This window comes from Netta rufina, assembly GCF_964035555.1.
Source record: "Netta rufina genome assembly, chromosome: Z".
Taxonomy (NCBI): Eukaryota; Metazoa; Chordata; class Aves; order Anseriformes; family Anatidae; genus Netta; species Netta rufina.
In genome coordinates, this window is record NC_140126.1 from 63,491,048 (window position 1) to 63,503,362 (window position 12,315).

Here is a 12,315-nt window from a genome sequence, read left to right on the forward strand (position 1 = left end):
TTTTAACTGCACGATGGCTGCTGTTATTGTTTCCAGGGTATCCTGATTGCATTGCATAAATTCAGAGTGATCTTAGGTTCTTTCAGATCTCTAAAAGTCTGATTGAAGTCAGCATAGTTCTCCGTCTCCCACATGCCTACCAACACAACTTTCTAAAAGAGTAGCAATGAGGGGAAGTCTGCTTTCTGTGTGCCAGAGAAGTTTTGGGACAGATCAGTGACTGTACCTATTCAGTACATTCAACCATGTTTCACTCCAATGTGTTAGATCCCTGACCCATGTAAAGCCATGCTGATGTCTCTCTAACTGCAGACTCTCAAGTTGCAGCGATGACATTAGTGGGACTTTTTTTTTTCTTGCAGCTACTGGATGCACAGGTCAGAAAGAGAGAAACCAGGCACACTGGATGTCAGTTCCTCTAAGTCAGGCATTGGAATGGGTTGCCTTAGGAGGTGGTGGAGTAACTTCCCTGGGGGTGTTTAAGGAGAGGTTGGATGTGGTGCTTAGGGACATGGTTTAGAGTGTGATAGTGGTGTTTGGGGGATGGTTGGACCAGATGATCATGGAAGTCTTTTCCAACCTTAATTACTCTATGACTCTGTGATTCTAAGGATGTGTGCAAGTACTGTGAGCACCTTGAAAGCTACTGCAGGTTTCACAGTGCTGATCTGCCTGCTTACCACCTCACAACCATCAAGCAGGCCTGAGCAGCTGAAGCCTTTTTTTTGGGGGGAGGGAGAAGGGAGCAAAAAGAACGGTGGCTTTGGGGTGCATTTTGAGTGGAAAAAAAAATGCTGTTTTACAGTCAGTTCTACAGCATACGGTGAATTCAGTGGCCCAGACTCGTGAGGACGAGAGACCCCAACAACATCCAGACCCAGCCTGAAGACCACACTCTCCTCGCAGCGGGTGCTGGGCTGCGGGGGCTGTCTGTCCCCCCGGATATACAGGACCAGGCCGCCCCCCGGCAGCCTCCCCCGCCGCCTGCTGCCCGGCACCACACCCCAGCGGCCGTCCTGCCGGTCGCTGTCCCCGGCCAAGGGCTGGGCACGGCCGGCCGCGGTCCCGCCCGCCCGGCGGGGCGGTGGTGGCTCCCGCCGTGCCTCCCGGCGCATAAAGGCGAGCGGCGGGGGCCGGCCGGGGGTGTGGTGGGGGTGGCAGCAGCAGCAGCCGGCGATGGAGCAGCCGGTGCAGACGGAGATGTGGAAGGCGCGGAGCCTGGAGGAGCTGGTGCGCATCCTGCACCGGCTTTTCGCCGAGGACAAAGTCAGCGTGGAGGAGGTGCAGGCGCTGATGGAGTCCTACGAGAGCAACCCCGAGGAGTGGCTGCAGTACGCCAAGTTCGACCAGTACCGGTACGGAGCCGCTCCGCCGCCCGGGAACGGGCACGGGCACGGGGCAGCCGAGGGGGGCTGCCCCGGGACCCCCGAGGCTGTGGCGCTCAGGGGGAGGCGGCCCCGAGCGCAGCCGGGGCCGGGGCAGCCCGAGCGGGGGCTTGGCGGTGCTTCCCCGGAGGCTCCGGGGCGCTCCCGCTGCGCCCCCAGCCCCGGTGTGAAGGCGAGGTGTCCGGCAGGATCCTCCGGGACGGGCGAGCCTCTCCTGACCCCGCTATCCTACGAGCATCATCCTGCTGCTGCGACTCTCCTGGCCGCCTCTGGCCGGGTCTGTCTCCGGTGGGATCCGATGGCGAAATTGTGGCAGGGAGTGGGAAGCGAAGTAGAGAGGGGGTGGAAAAATGTGTGTGGTAACATGGGAAGTGTGCACGGCAGCCTTGGAGTTGGCCGGCTGAGCTGAAATAGCAGCGTTTGAGAAGTTGGGTCAAGTGCCAGCATTGACTGCTTATGTTCTGACAGCATGCAAGAAATACGTCTGCAGACAGACTGTGGATGCAGTAAGAGGCAGCATATGGGTACAAACCTACTTTGCTGCAAGCATCCTATCGATTACAGCCTTATGAAGAACCTAATTTAAAATAAATAAATAAATAAATATCAGTTGGCATCAGTGCACTTTCTATGTGCCTGTGCTTGCATCTTTGAGACAAGAACGAGGTGTCCTGCATGAGCTTAGATATTTGATTTGCTTGGCAAAGTAAGCCCTGATAATCGTGACTGAAGCTAAAGCAAAAGCAGGAGGTCCCGGTGGGTTATTTGCACCATAGCAGCCAGAAGCCCAAGCCCCAGTTCGGTAGGCAGTGCTAGGTTGAAGGTTGATCTTAGAGGTCTTTTCCAACCAAAATGGCTCTGTGGTTCATTGTGATTAGAGCCCCTGTATGGAGAGGAATGCTTAGAGCAAAATCCCAGGCCCTTCTCCAGGGAGCTTCTCAACAAGAGGCAAGCGACAGCTCAGGAGAGGCTTTCAGGGGGCACAAGGAACCAAACCTAAGAGGTGGCTATTAACACAAAATGTTTTCAAGCCACAGAAGCAAAGCCGGAAAAGCCTCTAGAAGGCTTAATGTTTTTAAGAAAATATGCTGATACACTTTGTTTAGAAGCAGATGCTGGCAGAAATTTCACCACAGGTATTTTATCCACACCAAAAGGCTACAGTACAAGATGTAGAACTTTTAGGGAAAGGAGTACCATGTATGGAAAGCCTGACATCTTTTCTTTTTTGACCTAGTACAAATGAGTGCTGTGTAACACAAAGAAAGCCAAGAATATCCAAAAAGAGCTGTAGAAGAATGTAACTATGTATTTCTCTTCTCTTCTCTTCTCTTCTCTTCTCTTCTCTTCTCTTCTCTTCTCTTCTCTTCTCTTCTCTTCTCTTCTCTTCTCTTCTCTTCTCTTCTCTTCTCTTCTCTTCTCTTCTCTTCTCTTCTCTTCTCTTCTCTTTCCTTCTCTTTCCTTTTTTTTTTTTTTTTTTTTTTTTTTTTCATTGCAGTCCTCTGTTTCTAATTATAAGCCAGCTGCTGGAGTGACTTCATTCAATAACTATTTTGATTTGATCCTGTCTACCACTCTAAGCTTGGACTCGCAGTTCCCAAACTCTGATCATTTATGTAATTCAATTGCAATACGACTGTCAAATATTAACTATGTCCAGTTTTTTTTCTTCCCAGAAAAAGTACTTTCACAACAACAGCTTAAAAGTCCAATTTCACTTTTTTTCCAAGGAAAACTTGGCTTTCAAGAGAAAGGGAAAAAGAAAAAAAAAAAAAAAAGATGTTTATATTATAGTCACAACCTTCCTTCACAACAATGTTTATATAGTTTTGTATTTTATAGGCATATCAGTACAGTAAAAAGCAAACACTTTGTATTTCAGGTATACAAGAAATCTTGTGGACAATGGAAATGGAAAGTTCAACTTGATGATCTTGTGCTGGGGTGAAGGGCATGGCAGGTTCGTATCCAAAGATTATGGTTTTAGCAAACAGATATAAAGCTACCGTATCTTCCACTGTCATGTAAGAGGAAAAACAATCAGCTCTACCTGAGCTATTAGAAAATGTCTGGTAACTAAGCAGTACAGAACTCCTAAGTGTTCCTTTGGTACAGAAGACCTGAATACTTAGTTTATTTTTTTTGGCAATGTTGTCTCTCACAGTCATTTTTAGAGCATTTAAAAATGCTCTGGCCAAATCGTGTGCTCCTTCTGTTGGAGGAAATTTTTAATCCCAGAGACACTGTGGGTCCTCTGGGCAGGGCAGGTTGGTCAGACCCTGCTGGTTCTCAGAGTTCCTCACTTTGTTGTGGAAGCAGGACCTGGTTCAGTTTAAACAGTCCTCATTCTCTCATGTTGAAATCCAACCTCTGTGATATGACAAAAAAACTAGGTTGGGGTTAGAACTGTAGTTCTAGGTTCAGGCATCCCACCTCTCTCAAAGCAGACCATGCTGCTGGTGTGCCTCCAGAGTTGTGCATGCAGACCATACCCTGGACACCGTACCCTGGACTGTGTAGTCCTACAAACGTGAGGGCAGGATCTTGGAGTGTCTTTTGCAAGATGTTGGCTAAAGCACAGTATGGAATAACAAAACTTGCAGGTTTTCTGATTGTCCTTGGATATAAATAGAAACCCTAAGGAGCTGCTGGGATGTTTTTATTATTTGTTTTAATTGAGAATACATTCTGAGCATTTATGGTGTTCTCTAGGGAATGCCATGGAGTTATACCCAGAGAGATGTAGGAACCCAGCCCACCACCTCTATTCCTTCTGGGCTATTCCCACAAAGACTGTAATTTATGTCAAACTATGTTTGAGTTGGATGAGTATTTGCTAGAGCTAGATTGAGACCACAAGCTGGTTTTTTGCTTCCTACATGGGTAGGATCAGATTGTTCTCATGGCTTGTAGAAGGACCATGACAACGTGGCATTTGTGAATTGTTCTATGCCTGAAGCAAGCTCTGCTCTCTTGGCATCTCGTTTTACAGGGAAACTTTGACATTTGTTTATTGAAAACAGTAATGTACAAGTACCAAGTTTTTGATTGAAACTTGTTAGCACTGTACCAAAGGGAGGGCCAAATTCCCCTTTCCTCCACAAACCCAATGAGTAGACAGCTCTCCCTTTGTCTTAATCCTATTGACTGCTCTAACAGTTAGTCTTCTATTTTAAATAAAAATAAAGCCAAAACCCAACTGTGTATCTACTGAATATGTCTCTAAACATAGCAATTAAAGCATACCTCTGAGCAAGGAGACAGATGAAAGAAACATACAGATCATGATAGATCCTGCTGTTTATTCACTGCCACTGCAGTGAAATTGTATTTATCGATGGTTGTACTTAGAGTCAGAGGTACAGCATTTTCTATATTCAGCAAATGCCTGTGTATTCCACCAGTAAAGAGTCCATATAAATTAATTGGAAGTAATTGTTTTTTCCTCTGTTTTGGAGGGGAATATGGTGGCTCTGGAAATACTAGATATATTTGCAACATTATACTGGCCTCTGCCTGTGGTCACTTCAGAGAGCAACATTTTGTTTCTTGGCCCACAAGAATTAGTGTTCTGAAGCTTTTTTTCTGTCCTCCTCCAGGCTTTCTTTGGTAAGGTCCAAAGTTGACCAAAATCTGACTTTTCCCAAAGTTCTGCTGTATGTAAGTTTACCCGGATATATTTCCAATGTAGCATTTTAAAGTAGGCCTATCATAGTCACTCTGTTTTTTGTTTTGTTTTGTTTTGTTTCCTAAGACTCTTATGCATGATCCATGTGCAATAGCATATCATTTTAGGGCTACATCCAGATACTGTATGCTATGCCATCTGTTCTGTTTGCTGTACTTAAATTAGATATGCATATCATAGTGAGTTAGGTTATTCTTTTCACATATATAGCAGCATCCATGATCACACTGATTCACACTGCTTTATGAAGATCCTCCAAGGAAATCTAAAGGAGACGCTGTTTGAATGGCCTGAGAAAAAAGGAAATGGTGAAATGACTAAGAAATCAGAGCGAGTTTTGAGGGAAAATCAATGTGCCTATATTAATGGTAAGCTCTTCTAATAGTTTGTTTCACATCTACCCATCCCTGAGTCTTACTCCGAAGAAAAGTGTTTGTATGCTCTCCAAATAGTCTCCTATCTCTAACAGTATCTTGCTAATGGTGTTTTGCATGGTGGTTAAAGAACTGGGCTCTTTTGCTTCTGCACAAACCCCACATTTATGCTCAGTAAAACAAAAAACAAGTCCATTAACTCTCTCATGAGACATTGCAACAATTGCTCAATACTTAAACATTCCAGATAGCTCCTTTACACCAAACAGCCTTCAGCACTGTGCTGCAAATAACTACTTGAAATTGCTAGTAAACTTACAGCTTAAATAGTATTTAGTGAGAAATAAGGGAATCAAATAGTTTAATTGCTGCTTTTTTTTCTTCTTCTCAGATAAATAATCCTTTTGGACAGTTGTGGAAATCCTAGGGGAAAAAAATACAAAAGCTGTCTATGGAATAAACAGAACAAGCAAAGGCCCTGATGCTCAGTGTTAGTTTTGTCCAAATCAACAGAAGAGTACGGTGCTGAAGTGCAGTGTCAGCAAAAATGGATAAGCTTGAGCATTTCAATCTACAAAGCAAATGCCTCTTCCCACAGATGCTGAGAGACAGCTAAGTCTCTACCAGTAAGGTTGCCTAGGTACCTGGAGCTGTCCCATTACGTATATTCTTAGCTATCACCATGTTGTGCTCTTCTGGAGGCCATCTGTAAGTTGCCAGCTGGGCATAACATTCTGACCCTATGCAAGATATTATATATCATGTTGAAGAGTAATGAGTACCACAGAACAATGGCAAAATGCTGGAGAAAGGGACCATCTGCCTTTAAGATGATGATTCAAAAACTGGAGCACACATGTTGCAGGACTGAGCCCTGGAACTCCCCAAGGGAGCTTCATGTCGGATAATGGATTAAGCCAGGGTGATGGTGTGGAGGAAGCCTGAGTAGCAGTCTGCAGACCTTTGTTGAAGATATACTATGTTAACTGAAAAAAAAAAAAAAAACAAAAAACCATAGGACAGGAAATGCAAAAAGGAGCTTGTCATGTCTGCTGAAGGACGTGGTACTCCCACACCTGGGCCACGGGTTCTTACAATCATTTAAGTTTCCCTCACTGTGTGGTTCTTTCCCATGCAAGCAATTATAGCCTATGTTCATCTTATCCAAACTTTCTCAGTTACTTAAAACAAATTTACTATCTAATTCTCTGAGGCAGTTTGGATCTCTGCCATGTTTCCTAACTGATAGGTGAGTTTAAAAAAAAAAAAAAAAGAAAAAAAGGTAAAACCAGTAGAAGAAAAATACTGATGGTATGTTAATTGCTTTAACTACTTCAACAGTGACCTTCATGTTTCTGTTGTGTGCTTCTTGGTTACTGTTGTACTTTACTTTTAAGGTTAAAGCCCACTCAGCTGGGTTTATTTGGGTCTCCCATTGCATGAGCATAGAATTAGGACTTCCTTCTACCACATCCTCTATTTAGATAAACTATATTAACGGCACTTGGGGCTTACACTTGAAATGTATCAGAGTTAAGAGTGCACTTATGATTCTCAGAGTATCATGACTACATTGCACAATATGAGTCTAGGTATTATATAACATATTAGTGCAAGTACAAAGGCTGAGCTGTTTTTACAGCAGGGTCATAAATTTAAATTCAAGGTCTCTTCTAAGTAACTCAAAAATTCTAGTGTAGAACGGAAATGGTTTGTTGCATGGATATGGTTCTTCATACCTTACATTTTCACCTAACACATTGGTTTCTACTCCAGTGTCCCAGCAAACACCATTACTTCATTAGTAGCCACACAATAGACAGTGCTGTATTTTATTACAAATTCAGTTATGCCTGCTAGTCAGCTAAGGTTGGAAGTATGCCAGTCACTAGTAATTTGTCACCTTAGTCAAAAGATCAGACAAATGAGAAGCCTATTCTTCTCTAAACTAATAAACTGGAAGGATTAATTACTAAACAGATGCCAGCAACAGAAGACAACTACATTTTTCCCCTTGAGTCCATGCCCTAAATACAAGTAGCTGTCTGTTACTATGCCTGATACCCTTGTTACTGTACTTAATTTAACAATATTAAATTGTTAAATAATTGTTGTTAAAATGATTAATAATACAAAAACTTCTGCCCTGTAAAATTTCTTGCTATATTTTTTAGAAAATCTAACTTCCCTGCTTCTAGAATACCTAGAACAATGGTATCTCCTAGGAAAGTAAATAACCTCAAGCTTCTTTGGAAATGATAGCTTGAAAATAAGTGATAGTATGGTCTTCCTTAGGCTTCTCTGGGTTTCTTTTGGCCTTTAACCTGTAGCAGATAATCCAGTGTTCTAGGAGGTGCAGAAGGCAGTAAAGTAATCTGAAGTATTTAGGAACCTGTGATGGGCACCAGCATCCAAATTCCCTGTACTGAGTTATGCAGTGCCCATAAAAATGCAGGTATGCCTAACTGGCTGGCTCATGAATTTAAGTTTGGATGGCATTTTTTCCAGGTATCTGAGATCTCATTAAATCTTCCTGTTAATGCAACTTCTTGTTTCATGCCCTCTCTTGTGTAGACTCCATTGGCCTGCACCGTGTGGAGAACATAAGCCACACAGAGTCTGCCGTCAGCCTGCATTTGTACAGCCCACCCTTTGACAGCTGCAACACCTTTGACCAGAGGACTGGACACAAGCACAAAGTCAAGATGACCTTCTACAGCCAGTTTGGAGAACGAACTCTCTGTGTAAGTAGGAGATGGCAAACAACCCTTCAGCCCTTGACTGAACTCTGCCACATGTGGGGATGGGGCTGAGGGGCTGCACTCCTGCCTTCGTTTATCAGAGCAGTGGCTCTGGGGATGCTGCCTGCAACAGGCAGGAGTTCCTGGGGCATCCAGGTATGACATCAGCATGAAGCCTATTTCCAAATAGTACTCAATTTGTCTGTTAGCACTTCCCTGGTATGCAGTACTCTGCTTCATGAGAAAGGACAGTAACGCAACCATGTGTTTTATAAATGGGAAAACTGAGGCTGAAAACTTACCGTGTATCATGACACTGGATTTGGCTGCTCTGCTCACCACCCTCTTTTTCCTTGCCTGTGGACTCAGTCAGGTTTTGTGAGGGTTGGAATAGCCTTCATCTCCTTGATCAGCAGATCAGTTCTGTGCTGAGAAATGAGAATTTGGCTGTTAGTTGAGTGTCTTCAGACAGCAGATGATGGTAAATACAACCTAGTCAATGGAAAACAGTGAAGCAGACAGATTGTTTTAGCCAATTTAAGTCATGTGTAACATTTCCTGCCTAGACTGTTCTGCCAAAAAGCATCAAGTTTCAAGTCTGTTTTTTTTTTTAAATCTCATAACTTACTGTGAACGGAAGAATTTTTAATAAATTTAATGTGATTCCTTAAAATTGAACCTTTGAAATGGAAAGATAGGCTTTTAAAGAGAGTAGGCTGGTTGTCTGTTGTCTGCATTCTTGAGAAACAACACAAGATTCTACTTAGGTAGAACAAAAATCTTAAAATCAGCTTTGGGGTAGGTACCAAGCTAGGATATCTGGGAGAGCATAATAGGGCTCTTTTTGGCACTCTTCCATGCATTGGAAAACTAAACTATTAATGAGGGGTGAAAAGATAAATTCTTGCTGGTCAGCCATCCAGAGTTTCAAAGACTGTTTTTTCTTAGGTACAGAACACTTTCACCTTTCACTGAAGCCAGAAATTCAGTACACAGGAGTTTCATGGAGTGAGCCTTTAGTAAAATCCTGTTAAAGTTTTATATAATTGACAGGACAATGTAATTATTTCTTTGAAGCTTGTCACATTAAATGGTTACTTTACCAAACAGCTGAAACACCAACTTTAACCTTCCCAAGTTTGAAAGCTCTTTGAGAAAGTAAACTTGAATTTATCCTTCAGATTTTAAAGGAAAATGAATGTGGAAAACTGTTTAGCAAACTTCACATGAGAATGCAGTATTTGCTTGCTTCCTTTTCATTTTAAGTGCTTATTGAATATGAAAAATGTAAGATAACAAGTGAAACTAGATATTTTGACTTGGACAGTTTTTACACTCTTGATCTGTAACCAACTGGCAACATTGGTACCTTTTTTGGGAAATTGGATCTGGCTTACAGGATAGAGGTAAATCTTAATCACTGGGTCTCTTTCATGAATTCCTGTAAATGGAATTCCAGTGAAAAAGTGGTGGCTGGCCGGGGCCATCCAGCTGTCTGAAATGACTTCAGACTACAAAAACCTTCTGGTCTGGGTGAGGGTTTCTGGAAAGCTCGCTGGAAACTCAGGCTTTCTTCTGCTTACTAGATCTCAAAAGTACATACAAAGGCAGAGAGCTATAAGTTAAAAATGCACAGAGAGTAATGTGAAGCACATGTGCATATCTTTTACTAGTGAGAATATCTGCCTAACCAAACATTCATAGCTTCCCATTTGCCTTACGTTTTTCTGCAAGAAAAACACTCAGGTAAATCCCTGGTGGCTTCTGACCACACTGAAGTCTTAATTAACTAGTTCTGCAGTAAAGACTTAAAAAAATTAGATAGGCCTAATAGCTAAAATAATAAGTAGATATGTTACCAAGGCCTTGTCCGTGGAAGTGACTGCACAGTCCAGGTACAAACCATAAGTATACTGATGCAAAAGCTCACTGAGGAAAGGCTGGTTTTGCTATGGGTGCCATAGCACATCAGAAGTTCTTGCTACCAGAGATTTTGCTGGGGAAGGAGGTTCCTTGCTGAAGTCTGCCTTTCAGGCTGGAGTTCCAGTTTCAGTCAGACCAATGTGACCTTGGGGAGAAAAGGCAGCCAGTAGGAGGATGTTCTCCTCAGCTGTCTCATGGTCATGATCAGAGCCAATGGATGGGGAGGTTGATTTTGCCAGATGCATGGTACCCTCTGTAAAACATGGGGAATGTCTTGCAAGCTGTACTGAAAAGAAATACAGCAAGTCTTGTAAGGTGCTGAGCTACCCTGACTATAAATCCCATGCAGAACACATGAAGCACGGTCTCTGCCTCTTTTCTTAAAGAAGCAACCTTTCCTCTTCCCTTTCAGGCAACGGCAGTGCCACAGGAGAACAACTGAGAAGCACCAGCACATGTTTGCACAAGACCTGCTGAATGTTGAACTGGGGACAGAAGACTTGCATGGCTCAGGCCGGCAGCCATCTCTTTCTATACCTTGTACATAGACCTACACTAGGGCAGCTTCCAGCAAACCCCGTTCCCTGAGTGAATGGTGATCATGGGCACTAGGCTAACTAGTGCTGTCAACTACTTCAGAGGTTAGATGCCTTTCCTTAGGCTATTGCCAAGTCAGAATTAAGTAGTTTGTTTTCTGATTCTAGCCTCCTTTTAATTTTGCTTCTGAAACCACACTGAGAATATCAGAAATAAGGTTTTTAAATATCTGACACTACTTAATAGGCCTACATGTATGTATGCTCTCAGTGTACTTAATAAACACATAAACTTCAAAGCTTCCAGTCATTTGTACCTATGGGTAGCACACTAGATACAACTAACAGCAGATTTTTATTATTGTCTTCTAGGTTTTAATGCTCTAGGCCATTTTGTTAGTTTTGTGCATTTTTTACCTTTTTTTTTTTTTTTTACAATTTCATTTGTCAGATCTTGTTTTAAATGAGAGCAGTGAAATGCTTCATATACAATGATTTTCAAAACTGATTGGGCAGAAATTTGGGATTTTAATAAAACTAATCAAACAATGCATCTAATGTCCAGTTTCCAAAGTGTTCTGTATAGCTACTGAAGTCCTTTCAGGTAACTGAAATAAAACTGGATTTGTGCATAAATTTCAAAGTTTTCAGCCTTTTTTTCTTGGTAACTAAGATATTCATCACACTTTACTAATATTCACATTGCTCCTGAACATCAAAGTATTTTCCAAGCAATAAGCTTTCAGAAAAGGCTTTAGAAAGTCAGAAATATTTCAAATATTCAAAGAATCCTGATCCCAATAAAGTTAATGGGAGATTTGCCATTGAGTTCACTGATGCTTTGTAATATCCTCAAGTTTTAGTTAAAGGAAAGCACCACCTTGAAAAAAAGAGTTAATTCTAATTAAATGCATGAAAATAAGTGAAATCACCCTCACTGAGGCTGTCCTGTTCACTTAACACAACTAGTACGTAAGTACGTAAGACAAAGAATCTGTAGAAAGTCTGTTAGTCTCTGAGGTAACTGCTTATTGCTCAATAAGCAATATAAGTTCTAACATTACCCCTTTTAGATGAGTCTCATATTTCCCTCCATCTTGACCAGCCCAGCAAATACAATATTTGCTTGATGAGACCCTGTTTTCCTGTTTTCAGAAAGGCTCCTTCAGATTTCCAAACAATGTTTAAGCAGTGTCACTGTGTTTAAATGAAACTAACTTTGAGCTGCAGGTATTCTGAAAGCCCATGGGAAAGCTATAGGTGCTTTGTCAGGGAAGAGAAAGGGTATCTAAGGAACAGATGAAGAGAAATGAAAGACAAACTGGACCTAAAGGCAAAAGAACAGGGGGAATCATCAGTAGTAAGCAGGGATTTTCTGCCTGAGGTGGACCTGGAGGCTATGCCAAAGTGGGGGTCAAGGGGACATGTGGCCCCAAACTGGAAGCAACTTTAAGAGCACTGACACCATGAGCATAAATAATCTACTGTGATTTTTTTCTGGGGTCTGGCATGCCTTAAAATTTAGCATGTTTCTTTCTCATTCACTATGAATCAGTTCCTGGAAAATCTTGTCAAGCCAGGTGTTGGGCTTTAGCTTTTTAATTTGACACCACTCAGATTGCTGTGAGGATGTCACAGCATCAGAAACAAGTGATGCTGGCAGGCACC

General features: G+C 42.4%; 1 protein-coding gene across 1 annotated transcript; it reads left to right on the forward strand.

Annotated features, from left to right (window-relative positions):
• Positions 1 to 1,156: 1,156 nt before the first annotated feature.
• Positions 1,157 to 11,157, forward strand: CDO1 (cysteine dioxygenase type 1). The gene is made up of 5 exons (XM_084304773.1): positions 1,157 to 1,355; positions 3,268 to 3,345; positions 5,284 to 5,441; positions 8,022 to 8,191; positions 10,524 to 11,157. The coding sequence occupies exons 1-5, from the start codon at positions 1,177 to 1,179 to the stop codon at positions 10,551 to 10,553; spliced, it is 615 nt and encodes a 204-aa protein (XP_084160899.1). The 5' UTR covers positions 1,157 to 1,176; the 3' UTR covers positions 10,554 to 11,157.
• The last annotated feature ends 1,158 nt before the right edge of the window (positions 11,158 to 12,315 follow it).

What these genes read in the sequence shown, in the direction of transcription:
- CDO1 (XM_084304773.1), top strand. Translation starts at nt 1,177, where the DNA reads ATGGAGCAGCCGGTGCAGACGGAGATGTGGAAGGCGCGGAGCCTGGAG. An exon ending in GCCAAGTTCGACCAGTACCG is followed by an intron (nt 1,356 to 3,267) that starts GTACGGAGCCGC and finishes TTTGTATTTCAG; the next exon opens with GTATACAAGAAATCTTGTGG. An exon ending in TTGGAGAACGAACTCTCTGT is followed by an intron (nt 8,192 to 10,523) that starts GTAAGTAGGAGA and finishes CTTCCCTTTCAG; the next exon opens with GCAACGGCAGTGCCACAGGA.